This window comes from Botryllus schlosseri, chromosome 13 (genome assembly GCF_051294905.1).
Source record: "Botryllus schlosseri isolate E-star chromosome 13, Bs_hap1, whole genome shotgun sequence".
In the NCBI taxonomy this organism is placed as follows: domain Eukaryota; kingdom Metazoa; phylum Chordata; class Ascidiacea; order Stolidobranchia; family Styelidae; genus Botryllus; species Botryllus schlosseri.
The window spans coordinates 6,858,202-6,874,911 of NC_137248.1; the positions used below are offsets into that span (position 1 = coordinate 6,858,202).

A 16,710-nucleotide genomic window follows, 5' to 3' on the forward strand; every position below is an offset into this window, starting at 1 on the left:
CATTTTTGCTCTGGACAAGAATGGCAATCTGACAAACTGAAATCCATGTATCTTGAAGCGAAATTTAACCAGATCTTAAAGATACAATGTCTATAAGCTAGAATTCAATAACCTTTATAAGGCTAAAACGATTCTATAATTTTGAATGGTTACTTGACTCAAATGAGCCACAGTATAAATGCAATGACCTTCCAGATACAAACTAATTACCATCGAATTGATACTTACAATCTTTCTAATCAAACAGGCCTGTTACAGATTACACCTGAAGCAACACCTGTCCGAACCATGATCATATAATCCAACAGGTATCAATTGGATTATTTCCAAATTTTCCAGTTCACCGCGCATCGAGAGTGGGTCAATGGCCCTCACAAGAAACAATGGCGGTATCAAATTGCAGTGTTATCGGACCCTACATTCGTTTTGTTATTCTTTCGAGAGGAGGTAACACAATGCCAGTCCTTTGATCTATCACCAAAGTACGGAATGACTGTTGCAATTAAGGACAGAGTGCGTTCCTGTATAGGTTGCTTGAAGTAAAGTGTAACTAGCATCAAATGCGACACTCTGCATTTCGGCACACTGTTTAGTAGAATGATTCACACACGTGGGCACGGTGCGAAATTTCAAGTGATATAATTCAATACCACATTCCCTGCAACGTAGCTTATCAACATGAATAACTTGAATTGGTATGCCATACTTTGCCAAATTGGTTGTAGCTTCGTTTATGCCTGTAGCTGTGCCTTACCTTTTGATAAGGGGCAGGGGGCATATAAAAAGTCCTATAATGAATGTAGTCTTGAAAGCACTATTCAAGTTTGGTACAGGAAGTCACCCATAAATAGATATGTATTTTTAAACTAATATAGCCTACAAATTAGATACAAATGTGATGCTAAACTTCCCAAGAAACTTATTTGCAATAACACCAGGTAGAGTAGTATCAATCATCCAAAGCCAGGCTTCAACCTCCCACTATTATTGCACACATTGCCCTACACCAATTATATCAAACTAACCACGGTACTGCAAACCATAATGGTACAACCACTAGGTCTGGAAAGCTTGGTTTGTAAATTGAAATCTTGATATAACAGGCTCAGTTACTTACAAATAACAAGCAGTAGACCTCCCTTGCTCATACACTATATCTTCAATTCATCATAAAAATTCGACTGCTCTCTGATTCACATACATTTTTTATGACAATATTAGATGACTCACTTGTCATATTTCTTCAACTTCTTTCTTCTCATCCAGCAAATCACCAAGATGAAGATGAGTACTATGCAGGCCAAAACCCCGACGACAATGCCGGCTATTAAACCGGGGTCTACACCTTTGAAAGTCAAATAATCATGTTATATCCCTAGATTTAAGATGCGAATGTTAGAACTTCAAAGTGGTATTGATTTCGCAACTACAAACGAATCAATATCAACCAAGCAAAATTCTATTCTGCAATAATCCACTTACAGGTGATGGCTTGTGTGTATTTATGCTAATCAGCACGGCCTATAACAACAAGGCTTTCTACATAACTAGGAAAATCAATCTGAATCGTACAAAATGGATTCGATGTTGCGTATGTTGTATCTTCAGAATGATTCAATGCTTTTTCAGCGTTCATATTACACTACGTGAAAGTCGATATGAATCTCTAGAACTATGCATTCGCAAACCAACTGTAGGAGAATAGGTGAGAATATCCCGACCTTTCTTAGCAAGAGACCTCAACATATCAATTAGTAGCACCAGATATCAAGCGAACCAGTCAAACAATTTACAACAAATCAATCGCGAGCAATTTCTTGTCAGTATTTCGATCGTTACAAATTTGGCTTATTAGAATTTACAAATTGAATATGCGCTCTAGCATGCAAGCGAGTAATTACAACAAGTAAAATTGAAACGGCACGTCCAGCAGACAAACTGATTAAAATTAATAAGTAGCCTGCAAATGATTAGGAATTATCTTAATTCGTGTCGTAACCATGCTGGAAAAACACAACTCATTATGAATGCGAAGTCATTCGTAGTTTGTAATATACGATGTAATCACAACAATTTTAGCAAGAAAGACACGTTAACGATCCATAAATTTTCACTGCAATCGTCATTAATTGTGAATTAAAGAGGTTGCAGTCAGCAAGACCGATATTTACCATTATTTTCTGAATCTGTAAGCGAACATGGTAAACATAGTAAAAATAAGAGACACCAACAGAACACCAAATCATTAAATGAAATGAAGTTTCATTTAATATCATCACAAGGAATTTAGGAAGACAGACACATTAATGATGCATTCATTTTCATTGCAATGAGCAATCATTGTTAATGAAAACACGTTACAGGCAGCAGCACCGGTATTTACCTTTATTTACAGGACCTGTAAACGAACGTTGTGCGAAATAAAGTAAAAATAATGGACGGAATCCAGTACGGTTTTAATTGCAAACCGTTTTAAACCTACTGCCAAGAAAACATACGTGCCGTTACAAAAGTAAAACAGCGGTGAGTACGAGAATGTTCACAACAGCAATTGTAGCAATCATGTAGACGGTTGGTCATGAATAATGCGCAACATCTTCTCAGTCACGTAGACGACATAACTTATGAATGATAACAAAATACATGGCTCGGTGACTAATAATTGACCAGCAGCCTAATACGACTTCAAGTAAAATTGGCTCAAATATTGGTTTACCATATTTTAGGATCCGAAAGAGGACACTTGTTACAAGTTACATGAGATATAATGGCGAATGAAATCCTGGAAATAATATCGGGTTCACTAAAAAAAGGCAATTTTTCCAACTCTACCCCCGAAAGCCCCGGTTAGCGTTGACCTTTATTTGTGTTTAGTTAACCTTGCCGTCACTGCCGTCGAAATACATATTTTGCGTCATTTATGGTGTTTATCAGTTATTCGTGTACATTGTACAATCGCTTGCCTCTCAAAGGACGAATGGCCAACAAGGAGGATATTTTGGGCGTCCTCGGAGGACAATTTTGACTTCTTAAAAAAGCAGGACAAATCCTCCAAAAGCAGGACGTAAGGTAACCTAGTGGAAGTGAAAAATGAAAGGTTGAAAATGTATTGAAGATGTTGTATGTTGGCAACTAACGCAAACTCCCCACTAATGACACTTCACATGTAGAATCTTCGAAGATATATTCAGTTACCGCGACGCAAAGCCTATTTCACGAGATACTCACGACAATTTCACCCACAAAAACGATACAAAGTTATTCCAAAACTATTTCTTACTCTTCAAATCAGAAGTTGAAGTAATACAATCTGGTAAAACATAGTTAAGTACCACGAAAAAGTACTTTGTCACAGACCACTTCTAAGTTCTAATGCACAGCATCAAACCTACTACAGAAAGGCAGCAAAGTTACATTATAAAATATCTTACTTGTCCGGACGACCTTTGACCAGTTTAGCGCGCTGAGTTTTCCACCGGCCACAGCACCAAACGATATCTTGTACTCGGTGTCTGGCTTTAATTTCCCGTTCACAAATTCCCGACCGTCGGGCGACAATGATGTTGTCCCGTCGCCGATGTTAAACTGAGAGATAGCATATGAAATAGTGTGGATTGTGGAATATGGAGATTGCACATCAGCATGACTCGACAATTGGCTTTTCTCAAAGTACTTTAGATCGGAGATAAGCAGACTTAATATTTTTCAAATCTAAATCCATATATGGTAACTAATGACAGTTCTTTTCAAAAAGTCACATGGTAATTGTGAAATATTGGAATTTTCACGTCCAAGTCCAAATCGAGCTTCAAAAATATTATAAATCAAAATTCGATTCTTAACCAGTACCATATTCACTTGAAAAATCCATATCCAAACCTTAACAAGTGCAGTTCCAAAAACTTATTTTCCAAATTTCACTAGCTGAGCTAGCTTTCACAGCTTGATTTGTTAGGTTGCAAAAAAGTGTGGCTCAATTTCAATTTGAAATTTCAGCCGTTTTGTAAACTGATTTCCCAAAGGATTGAGAAGCCATGCCACGTGACCTCAATACCACAGAGATGGAGGGAGTGGAATGGTACCGTTCGTGAAAATATTGTGACCGCAGTATGAAGACGGTGGATTTAATGAAGGCTGCTGCTAAAATGAGTCGTGTTACCACATTATTGGTATTTCGTCTATCAGTCCTGAGACTTGGAAAATAGGGCCGTGAACTGTTAGAACTGTGTTGAAACTGGGGAAAATTAATATCATTATGACCGCGAGCCATTCTATATCACTCGAGCAGAGTGGAAAACAGTGGGTTGGACAGGATTGAACTGAAAACTGAACAGAGAACATAACGACTTGGACTCGAGTCACAATACTATGACTCGACCCTGCACTCGCTGACTTGGACTCGGACCCGACTCGATGGTGAATTGAAAAAGACTCGACTTGACTCGAGTCAAACTAGAAAAGTGAGATTGACTTGCGACTTGGTCACACACAACCCTGGTTCGCAGCCTGAAAAATGGTATCAAACTATAATTGTCGTTGATAAATTTACTGTCGGTGCCAAGGAGTATATATATTTTCAGTACTCGATCTCTGATTACAGGTTTACAATTTACGTTTTCAGCTTGATTTCCGGTCGGATTATTCACGCTTCTCTTCTTCCGGTTGGACCCGGCCGCCTTGAATTCGCGCCACACGGCCACCCACTCGTAGCTGCCTCCGCTGTTGTAAGTGTTCCACGTCACGTTCTTGTCCGTGTCAGGCGAGAGCTTGGCTAAAAACGCAATATCGGAATTCGAAAACGCAATCAAAAGGAATTCGAGTTGAGATGTTCAACAGATTCAACGTGCCATTGCCCGAAAACGTTTGGCGTTACAAACCAAAATTTATGTTGCCTGTTGGATTAAGGTATATGTAGAGCAGGGCTCTTCAAAAATGATTTTTTTTCACAAATCGTACTGGCTACTTGATAAAATCGTTAGACTACCTAAGTTGAGCCTACACACCAAATTTGGTCCAATTCCAACCAGTAGCCGCATTGCTACAGGAGAAGAAAGTTTCTATTTATTATATAAAAATAAATAGCAAAAAATTTGAAAATTTTCTGTTCACCCCATGAAAGTGTAAGGTTGTCTATAGAAACGATGTCCACCAAATTTGGTTCAATTCCAACCAGAGGAAGCGGAGTTATTGCCGTCGAAAAATTTGGATTTGAATATAACAGTATTTACGGTGGGCACCACTATAATAAATAATTAAAGATTGGTCACCGTAAATACTATTATATTCATAATTCAAATTTTTCGACGGCCTTAACTCCGCTTCCACTGGTTGGAATTGAACCAAATTTAGTGCGTGGGCTTAAGTTAGGTAACCTAATAATTTTATCAAGTAGCCAGTACGATTTGAGAAAAAAAATCATTTTTGATGACCCAAACTGTACAGTTTCGCTTTTTTGTTGACAAAACTGGGCCTCTCTCTATCTCAGGTGGTTATGTTTTAATCTGCTTTCACTTTCAGTTCTTCAGACAAAACCACGTGATGTTTATGGACTGTAATTTCCGAAGTAGAAAGCAGTTTTGGTTTGGGATGTGTTTGTGTCACACGTTTAAGAAAGAAATTGTCATAAAACTGTGCTAATTAACCCCTTGTGTCATGGTAACGCATCCATTTGTAGAGTCGCAAGTCATTTTGCGTCGGTAATTGACACTTCGACAAAATCTACTTTTACAAACTACTCAATCGAGGACTTTTCAGATCTTCCTTTTCCACTTCCAGTTTTGACATGTCTTTAAAATAGTTAATTTTACTTACAATGGAGTAAAAATTCACGACGTTACTTCTAATTCTACCGAGCATCAATGTTCGCAATTTAAACCACCCGTGGGTATTCTCTCGCCACAACATACGACTGACAGACTGAATTCGCCCAGCGAAGACTTACGGTTTTCTGCACTGGTCACCAAAAGACAGACGTGCGATATCGGTCCGTTGCGGTCTGTAAACGTGTCCTCGGGCAGGGTGACGCTCAGCGTCTCGACCGAGACTTGAATTGACCCGACATTTATCGAGCCCGTCTCGATAACAGGTGCTGAAAGACGGAAATTAACCAATAAATGAAAACGAAAAACTGAGCAAAATTAACGATGCTACCAAATAACAACAGTACTTAAGAGAATAACAACTGCAGGCAGATATTGGCGAGAATGGGTACAGCTAAAAAGGATAACAGTATCGGCTCACATCCTATCGCTGTCCTCACGTTGATTTCCACTTCATCGCTGTATACCACCATCTTGTCAACAGCAGTGATAGCATTGCGTATGCTCACTGTGTAGTTGGTGTAAGGGAACAGCCGCATCAATGTTTGCTCCACATACGAATCGCCCAGAAGCATTTCCTCCTTCAAGCACAGTTTATCTTTTTGTCATGGTGTAAATAACGTAAGCCCAGCATTTGAGCGCGGAACACAATAAAAAAACGACAGCTAAACATACTACACTTGAGCATCTGACTCCATAACCCTAAAACTTTCCCTAACCTCAAAATTAACCCTTACCCTTCTGTAAGCCAAACCGAGCATGGAAATTAACGCTAACTTTATCCCACATATTCAAATGTAGCATGCAGTCGCGTATTGCAAAAATTTATAAAATACAAATTCGAATCAAATCCTACTGGAAATTCCTGATTTGTAGTTTTTTTTTTCGTTTTCCCTGTCTTGACAGCTCAGTGGATGTATGGGCGCATTTGCATACTAGATAGCCACCCCACCCACGCCATACACCGGTGGACTACGTGCCAAATGCCACTGCCACATATCAACTGCCAAGTGTGTGCGTGTACCATAGACCAAATCTACTTATAAAAACTGATGACTTTTCCACGATTTTGCACTTTCACTCGATGCAGTTTAGACAATGCTTAGAAATTGCTACTTCCACTTGTAATTGCGTACAATTTTAAGGCTTCAATTCTATTTCTCACTGAGTAACAACACTGTCTACTTTGACCACTTCTGGCAATGTATCGTTCGAAGGGAGCATCACATTCGCGACATAGATACTTTCGCGATTTTCCGCTACAAATGACTTACTCCATATTTAGCATCTGTAGTGTTCTTCCAACGAAGCGAATACTGCCCGACGTTGCCGTCCGGTTTCCCCCAGTTCACGGTGAAGTCATTTTCGTTCACCTTGCTGGACTTGAACCCGTCTGGTTTCGCAGGCTCTGGAAATAAATGGCAAAAATATCGTGTCTATTCCAGAGAGGCGGCTGTTTGATTTCTTTCTGATTATTTCAAACAGAAAATGCGACTTTGTTCCCAAGATTTATCCGACAAATTCTATCGGGTGTCAGAAAGCTAACAAACTCCATAGCGGGAGGAACTATTCACCGGCAAGTGGGGGGTCAGCACTTCTACTTTTTCGAAATACTGGAGTAGCTTTTGCCTACTTGGTTATGACTTCAGACTACTCCTACTTGATAGGTTTCGTCTTTTTGGGCAAAGCTAGGCCTGAAATACTTACTATTTGCTTGATTCTACTTGGGTAGAAATGTATGTTACTTTTACTACTACTACTTGAGTACCAACGGTGACTATTATTCCCACTTCTGCCTGTAATTGGTCATGCATTTAACAATCCTATCTAAAACTATAGATTCGATCCACGATTAGCAATGCATTTGAAAAAAATTGTACCAATTGAGCTACGTTACTCTGAAGGACTTACTGGTATTTTGTCTGATGTCGGCAGAGGCATTGAAAGTGCCGCTGATTGTGAATAATGTGATAGAATAATTGGTCCCTGGACGCAACGATTGGAGGATTTTGGATCGCGTACTACTGTCATTGATGTAAACGACTTTATCTGTCGCGCCATCTTCCATGTAGTGAATCTAGAAGAAAGAAAGATGTATAACTTGCTACCACGCTACCTTCAACAGTCTTTGAGTAAGTGAGTCCTGAAAGAAAAGAACAGAGCAAAAATGCCCTATTGCACCAACGGAACCTGCAGACGACACATCGATGTCTTTCAAATAACTGGGCCGCGGTACAGAACTTGAAGATTGCTTTAATCACAACATCAATAGCAAAATTACATTTGTAATGACTCTGAGACTTTTCGGGTGCCCCTTATCAAAAGTTATCTGCACACTAAAGGGATTTAAACAGATTCGAAAGAGAAACCAATAAGAGAAAGTATGACTTTTCACTTTTCAATTTCCAACAGACAAATGGCCTAAGCAAGCAAGCTCAGTGTCATTAGAGTTGATATTACGAAAGTCACACCAATAACTGAGTGAGAGATAATGATCAACAGGTTTGACTGCAGTACATTGGAGGACCCAAATGACATCACCCTCACCCAATGAAAAGAGGAGCTAACCTTTTCTTCACAATTTGCAGTGGCCAAGATAGCTGGGACTCGTAAAACTCCACTTGCGTTTCTTTTAGGAGGGCATGGTGCGCTACAGAGTGTGCTGACTAGAATAATTGGTCCTAAGTCCTATTATGTGTCACACTCATGGAGTGCCTTTATTTTGTGCTAGAAACTTATGAAATTAGGAAACTTATGAAACTTATTAACTAAGGAAACTTATGAGACTCCATTTTGTACAAGGAAACTTCTGAAATGAGGAAACTTATGATAGGATAAGTATCATTGGTGTGCGCGATGCCATGCGTTAGAAACTTATGATAGGATAAGTATCATTGGTGTGCGCAATGCCATGTGTTAATATCAGACCTTCACACAGCACATATATGCAAGAACACGGTACTTAGGGTTACCATACCTCCTCCTTTTCAGACAACGTAAAAAATATTGGGAATTTGTCACGATTCAAAGTTTCAGAACTGTAGTAAGCCAAATATCGAAATTTTATTAGGATCTAGCTCTTGATAACTTGGTTGGTTACACAAATGATATCAAATTTGTAAATCAGAATCTTTTAGAAAATTGCGAGTACTGATCCGATGCTGTATTCGAAAAACCTGTCCTGCCCAGTCCAGTCCAGTCAGAACCACAAATTCCGATTATGTATGTCTCTACAGGTGATCAGTCCTGTCCAAGTAACCAAGTCGTCCATCTCAAAATATCTCAATATGTTTTACAATGACCACAACCAACCAACTCACTTCAATTTTTTCGTAAGCACCGTCCGGAACCCAAGTTACGCTTATCTCCTGTGTTGGATTTGCGGAATTCTCCATCGCTTGAAGACTCTTAACAGGGTTCGGACCTGAAGTACATTCGACATCGTGGTTGGATCCAAGGTTTTCAACGGGATCGACAATCAATTTTCGTTCTTACGTGTGAACATAGTTTGCGATATCGCACTGCTGAATTCGCCAGCAGCTGCTACGTCGTTTGAGGAGTTGGATACGACTAAAACCTCGATCAGGTACTTATTCCCAGACTCCAGATCTTCTATCATTTCCGTGGTTTCATTGGCACCGACGGTACTGAGTATAGATAAATACAGAGGTGATCCAGGTAGTGACTTAGGTATTCAGGTATAAATCGAATTCATGCAGTGAATTTTCACTCAAGTACCCGTAGAACTAATTCAAGTTAACAGGCAACTACGAGGCAGGATTTACCTAACGGTAAATGGAAATTTGGCCCATAAAAACGCGCATTTCACCGTAAGCAACCCAGTAATGGGAGCAATGTTGTAATGACTAAATTCGAAAAGTTGAAAGCATTTCAGCTTTGAAAACTGCTTGATCGTAAGTGGAACAGGTATAAAAAGCGAAAATACAAAATCTAAATTCAGCAATGCCACCACATCCCGATTGACATATAGCACTGAAAAGGGCGCCTTTACAAGAAATAAGTTAAAAATGCACCAAGGGCTAAAATAGGCTACACAAAAATTGCAAGCTACCACGAAAGCATAAAGTTTGGCAAAAAGGGCATGCTTTGCGACAGGCGCATAGCCAGCCGAAAAATAAGGGGGGGTGAAATAAAAGGGGGGGGTTTCGAATTTTTCCGAAATTAGTAATGTAGCATCAATTCATTAGGGTTAAGTACATGCGATGCGTAAATAACGATTATACAACATCCCCGTGTTGGCGATTATAGGCGTGTGATAAGCTTGTCGACGAGTCCGGAAGTGCTGTTAATTAGCGACTCCCTGATCTGTCGTCAACAATGAAATACGCACGCGTCGAACATTTGAATACGCGCGCTTATCAACGCGTCGAACAATTAAATACGCCCGCTTGCGTCTTGTGTCTTACGTAGCCTCGGCGACGATTTGCGCAAGTCAAAATGTACGAGTTTTTATGGAATATGTGCCATAATGAAGTCGATTTCAGGTGGTTCAAAACTTACCTCTTTTATAAATCGAGCCTACTGGACTATAACTCAAGACTAGTGGAAATCAATTACGCATGTGTCGCACATGATTGCGGACATTCGATGTCATTCAGTTACGAGATGTCACTCTTTAATCACAACAGCTAATCAGCATATACTTGATAGCATTTTATCCAAGCCATCAAGAAATATAGGAGCCGAAGCATGGTAGGCCCAAGACGCGGTAGTTAGGCTAGCGATATCTTGAGTACTAGGCCTATTGCGGATGCGATTGTGTAGGCCAGCGAAGATATCGTGCGCACCAAGCCAATGCGGATGTAATTGTGTAGGCCAGCGACGATATCGTGCGCACAGGGACTATTGCAGATGCGATTATTCAAGCCAGAGGAATTAGGCTTGTTGGAGACGCGGTAAATCAGGCTAGCAACGATTGCCGCGACAATGAATGACCTAATTTCGTAATTATCTCAGCATGAGATCGTGTCACGTTACATTGTGCAGTGCAATGCGCACCCACGAATCTCGCTAATTGGCAACACGCCTTTCGTTAATTGGTCGCGCGCAATACTGATAATCCGACTTATAGAATTGCAACCGAGTATTACCGTCAGAGCGGTCATTTGAAAAGGCCGGGGCTTCGCGTTAAAGGAGGGGGTTTCACGTTTCTAAAGGAGGGGGTTTCGACCCCCCCGCTACGCGCCTGCTTTGCGACCGTGCTCCACTACCCGTTTCTAAACCAGATACACTTCATAAACTTAAAGAATTGGCGACATATTTCGAATTATAAATGTAGCTAAATTACAATAGAAAAAAACACATAGCGATTTATTGCAATGCCAAGATTTCTGTTCCTGTTTTTAATAGGCATAATCACTGTGCGTTTGGCTCGACTAAGCATCAAATATGATTGTTCTATCGTTTTTTATTGATAACAAAGATGAAAAAGTGTGTTCCCACAATTACGTTGCGAAAATTTGGAGCAATATTTTGATAGCTACTCGTGCTGAGCACATCCGTCATCTGGATAACTATCCCTTACTCTTAATGTTCTCTTTAAAGATTTATCCATTGCATTACAAGATATCGACAATAATTTTAGTCAGCTGAAAAATGTCAGCTCCATCTTCGATACCAAGTGGCAGCGCGTGGCAACCAAATGTTTTAAGGTCCGCTAGTATGTGTTACGTAACAAAAAGTTTCGCCTTGGTACCATGGTACCTCTAGCACCAGTTTCAAAGCATTGACCTAGGATACGGATTAGCAGGTTTGGCTGCACATGAAACAATGTAGTTTAGTTATTGGTCGATAAGGAAGAAGTACCAGCAGGAAATGCAAATGCCGCTTGCTGGCCGAAGCGCGTCACTCAGATTAAATCACACTTACATTTCCATAGCTTCCATTCCTGCTTTCGTGTAGCGCACGGTATACCCAGAAAACACGGCGCCAGTACTTGTTGCAGTCCACGACACTGTAATGTTCTCATTAGTGCTGCTGATGAGCTGCAGATTCGAGGCCGGAGTTGGTTCTGCAGACAAACCGTGGAAATATCGTTACAAAATTTACAAATAATTGCGCTGGCAGGTAGTAGGTACATTAAGTGGACGGAAAAATTCATATGCATTCAACGCTTGGTACATCTGGACGCGATTTATGTCTTCTGGTAAAATACATTACAGTTAGTGCAACAAGTGGAACGATTGGGAGATGTGAACATCAAAAAAGATGACAAATATCTTACTTGTACGCTGGTATAAGAACGCGGGCTTGCTTTCCGTTTGATTACTGACAGCGATAACCGAAACGCCGTAAATCGCACCAGCGGTAAGATCGCTAAGAACGTAGCTTGTACTGTTTACTTCCAGGCTTACATTTGTCGCATTCCCAGTCGGGTGCTCAAAATAACTCAAAATCTACAAAAAATCAATTTGAGTGACACGAAATCGCCCGTCACGAACGCTCAAGACTTACAATGTTATCCCGCAAAGTATTACCGGCGGGTAGGCTCCAATTAAGTTGCAAAGAAGACTCCATGCTCTCAGCCTTGAAATTCTCCAGATGCAGAGGGGCTGTGAATGAGCGACAATTAAATAGCAAAATTACGTAGCAGTGATGAAAATGAACAATTTCAGTAATCATCACAGGGTTGTAATGACTAGAGTCATGATTTTTTGGTGACTCGACTTGAGCCGAGTTATTTTTTAAATGCGTAAAATAACTTGACTCGAGTCAATTTCTGTATGAAGACGACCCATACTCGATTCATTGTGCAAGACTCAAACCAAGTCATATGACTCGAGACTAGGACGGCCGAGACAAACATTTCATCATAACTTTGAAGAATAGTTGAGTCACCACATTATTGCTGTTTCGTCCTGATACTTGGAAAATAGGGCCAGAAACTGTTAGGACTGAGGAAAATTATGATTATGAATGCGAGCCATTTTATATCACTAGAGCAGAGTTGAAAAAAAGTGGGTTAAACCTGATTGAGCTCAAAACTTAAAAGTGAACACAATGACTTGGACTCGATTCTCTCCTAGCTGACTTGGACTTGACTCGGTGGTGAATCCAAAATGACTGGACTTGACTCGAGTCAAAACTACAAAAGTGAGATTGACTTGCGACTTAAAACCTTGCGACTTGGTTACAACCCCGGTCATTACTAATTTCATGATTAACATTGGAAAATAATGATCAAAACTGTTGGTAAGACAACAGATCGACTTGACATGGAATATTTCGATAAGGAAGAAGTTATTGGATAAAACCGAGCCTGCATAATAACAAACCCCAGTTTCGTTCAAGAACTTTACCTGTAGTTATGTACTTGGTACTGGACGGAATGCTATAACCCTTGGAGTTCTTGGACTGTACGTATATTTTATATGTTGCTCCGGGCGCGAGGTCACCAACTTCAGCAGGACTTTCAGTCACGTTCACATTTCTACCCCCTAGTTGATTAGAATAACTTATCATGTACGAATCTGCTCCCCCGCTCGGTATGTCGAAAGTTGCAGTGACCTGTGAATGTATAAGAGAGGACTCGGGCATAAAGCAAGATAACACTGGAGGAGACTGTATGGCAAGAGCCAGTCAAGGATTTGCGAACTATCAATAGGGGCAAGCAAATACATTGAAAAATTTAATGAATATTCGAACAGCATCCTTGTTGAATAACTGATAACTCTTGCTAGCGTGGTTAAAATACAGTGTTGGATGGAGTATTTTCAGTATTTCTATTTTGGAGTATTCAAGGAAGTGCCACCAATTTTGATTCCACTCTGCAAAGGAGTAAAAATTTGTAACATAGAAATATGATTTCAATACCTTTGCATTTTATGATAAACAATGTTATCACCACTGATCAATTCAGCAATAATGACCACTGAAATCTAGAATAAATTTTGCAATTTTGAAAGCTGGTGAATAATGAAGTAGCCTACTAATAAGAACAAGAGCTGAATTGTATACTTTTCAGTCGAATTTGCACTCGATTTGGTCTTGTTTGAAAAGCAATCATTGTGTGACTACCTGAGCAAAGATTTACAACACTATTCCTACTACATTGTCTCACAAGACGTTCAGTTCAAAAAGAAGTTTAAAATATACATTCATTACGCTTGTGTGAAAGTGAGTTTCCTACAGAAAAACAGGTCTACATTATAAGTGAGCCTAAGCAGTAAGCATCTCATACTGTCACAGGCATATCATGAAACCTTCGTGCAGCAGCTGACAAGGAATTGAGTCACATCTGAACCACACCTTTATTCATATCATTAGACTGCACGAACAGCGTATGTGAATATGGAGTGCATGAATCACACAAGGAAACAATACTGCTTTCTTCCGCCGAGCAACACTATCGAGATTGATACAACAGAACAGGTGACATTTGTTGGTGACCAAAGATTAGGCCTACCTACCAGTGCTAGAAACAAAGGACGTTACGCAATGAGGAACCATCAGTCACGCGCAAAATACTATATCGAATTAGAGAAGACTGTTCCCGTACCGCACAAATTTGCGGCATGACACGGACAGCATTGACCTACCGCTATAGGAATATTACATGCGGCATATGGGCGCCGATCAAAACACTGAAATTTGAGCCCATTTTATCCGGTCCAAGTATTTTTTTGACTCAAAAGAATGATGTAAGCGAAATTTACTGCAGAGAGAAATCGAATGTGATTTCATACATTTCATTCTGTGTGCAGTTGCTTATTATAAAGATTAATAATTTCAAAATTCTATACCGGTGTAAGGCTTTATACACAACTCGGCAGATGCGTGATAAAGATAGGAACTGTAAATTACAGTAACTCTTGATCCAATTTTCGTATTTGGCACTGTACAGCACAGATATACGAGGACTGTATAATTTAGAGATAGAATACATGCATCAAAATGACGGCCAAATCCACTTCAAGCAGAAGAACAAAATAGGTGATTTGAGAAGTACACGAGTACGTAGGCGCAAGAACCTAAGGCTGCAAGGTAGTGCAATTTAAAAGGTAAGATTTGTCATTGTGACATTGGGGTTGCAGTTTTCTACCTGTTGGTCTTCATGATTTTATATGGAAAAATGACACATATCCACCCACTAACCACTTCCTTTCAAACAAATTCTTCGAAAACTATCAAACTGAAGCAGAATTAATCTGATGTGGGTAATATGATATAAAATATGAACTTGGTTTAGCAGCGTCACAACAGATTTTCAATTTATGAATTAAGGAACAGTATTGACTAGACCAAACAACAATTGACCAGCGTAAAATACGGCTAATTATTGAAAGTATTTTCCAGCCAACCACATACCTTCGTTGTGTTGTCATTGTCAGCAAGCTGCAGATTCAAACCAGTGGGAGGTCCTGGAACTGCATTCAAATATAAATAATAAGTAAAAATAAATCGTTCAATGAATCATGAAAGAATATACAGATAATGCGGCAATGATACATTGCTAGTGCAGGATATGTTGCTTTGCCTAATCACAACAAAGGCTTCATAAATTCCTGCAGGTTTGGTTTACACTGCTGCAGCAATGTTATATGATCGCTAATCATCATCACACTTGGCCAGACTTCAACGGCAGTTTCCTCTCGCCAGATTGCGCATATAACGAGCTCAAGTTCGTTGGTTGTTGAGATAATCACCCCTACATCATCGAAATAATTAAGGCTGTTTGGCGTGCTACTATACTCGAGATTGATAGAATATCGAGATTGGTCAATATACAAGAGAAAAATATAATTCTTAATTCACTACAATGTGCAATAGTTCTTCATTGTTTCACAAAACAAAAATGTTTGAAGTGTTTAACTGAAATTTTAACACCCGTATGTGGCATTCTTTGGTCCTACTGCTGGTGGGGTTTCTGGACCGAAATGCAAACCTTTAGTTCAGCTTGTGGATGATGTCATACAATAGAACAACCTTCTGGTATGTAAAATTTCAAGTCACATTTTGTATCACAGAATTCACAGAACAAATATATGCCAGTCGAAGAAAATTTGGAATAGTAGGTCGTCTGTTTCTCATTACAACAAAAACTACAGGTTTCAGTGCATAGTTGTTAACGACAACTCAGAACATCATAACATCACACGTTGGGAGCTAAGAATATAACAAAAACATCGGATACTTACGTGTGTACGAGCTGTTCACCTCTGGTTCCGACTCCTCCGTAAAATTAGGACCGGATACCGTAAAAAGGCTGATATTGTAATTGGTGTTTGGTTCAAGATCAGTGATCATGAATTCCCTTGTATCAGTAACAGACAGCTGGTCATCAGATTGTTCATTGCCATTCACCAACAGTTTATAGTTTGAAAATACAAACTCGGCGGCTTCAAAACCCCAGCTAATTTTCAGCGTGGAATCAGTGGCGTTGACGACGGACGAAATGGCAGGTTTCGGAGGTTCTGAAATTGATCAATTGTTGTAAAACAGCACAAATAGCTCCCACCGAAAGCAGACAATTTCATTTGTAGTCTGCCTATGGGTTGGCGCGAGTTCTAACTTTCGAGGATATAGGGAGCCTTCGAGCAATCTCACATACATTATTTGCAGACTTATTGTTGTCTTAATTAATATATGCATGTTTCTGTCACAGTGGTACTTAACCGAGGTTCGCTGAGTCAGTCTCTCTCAAATCATATTATAATGGCATTTTCTAGTTTCAACAGTGTTGCACCTACAAGTTTTCTATAAAAATGTATCAGATGGGCTTTTTGTGAATTACCGAAATTTTTGGGTTCGTCTTTGAAGGCAGTGGTTCCCATCCCGGGGTTCGTGAGCAAGCATTTGTGGGTCCGTGATTACCTTGACCTTGATTACCTCGCTTACGTTGAAAAATTTTCAGCATGGCACTATAGGTCAC

General features: G+C 39.8%; 1 protein-coding gene across 17 annotated transcripts in view; it reads right to left on the reverse strand.

Moving 5' to 3' along the window:
* The window catches only part of LOC145454566 (receptor-type tyrosine-protein phosphatase eta-like), a 39,609-nt gene that overhangs the window by 11,361 nt on the left and 11,538 nt on the right, over positions 1-16,710 (reverse strand). For 11 of the 17 annotated variants that reach the window (XM_080332555.1, XM_080332554.1, XM_080332551.1 and 8 more), the window contains 17 exons: positions 15,977-16,252; positions 15,147-15,205; positions 13,139-13,346; positions 12,294-12,391; positions 12,064-12,235; positions 11,709-11,850; positions 9,315-9,466; positions 9,140-9,243; positions 7,731-7,896; positions 7,094-7,227; positions 6,241-6,400; positions 5,942-6,088; positions 4,614-4,771; positions 3,432-3,585; positions 2,384-2,398; positions 2,172-2,186; positions 1,231-1,345 (listed from right to left, as the gene is read on the reverse strand). In XM_080332555.1, the coding sequence (XP_080188681.1) occupies positions 1,231-1,345; positions 2,172-2,186; positions 2,384-2,398; positions 3,432-3,585; positions 4,614-4,771; positions 5,942-6,088; positions 6,241-6,400; positions 7,094-7,227; positions 7,731-7,896; positions 9,140-9,243; positions 9,315-9,466; positions 11,709-11,850; positions 12,064-12,235; positions 12,294-12,391; positions 13,139-13,346; positions 15,147-15,205; positions 15,977-16,252 (2,275 nt within the window). The remainder of the gene's footprint in view (positions 1-1,230; positions 1,346-2,171; positions 2,187-2,383; positions 2,399-3,431; positions 3,586-4,613; positions 4,772-5,941; positions 6,089-6,240; positions 6,401-7,093; positions 7,228-7,730; positions 7,897-9,139; positions 9,244-9,314; positions 9,467-11,708; positions 11,851-12,063; positions 12,236-12,293; positions 12,392-13,138; positions 13,347-15,146; positions 15,206-15,976; positions 16,253-16,710) is intronic. The other 6 variants (XM_080332545.1, XM_080332550.1, XM_080332544.1 and 3 more) reach the window with 3 other exon arrangements.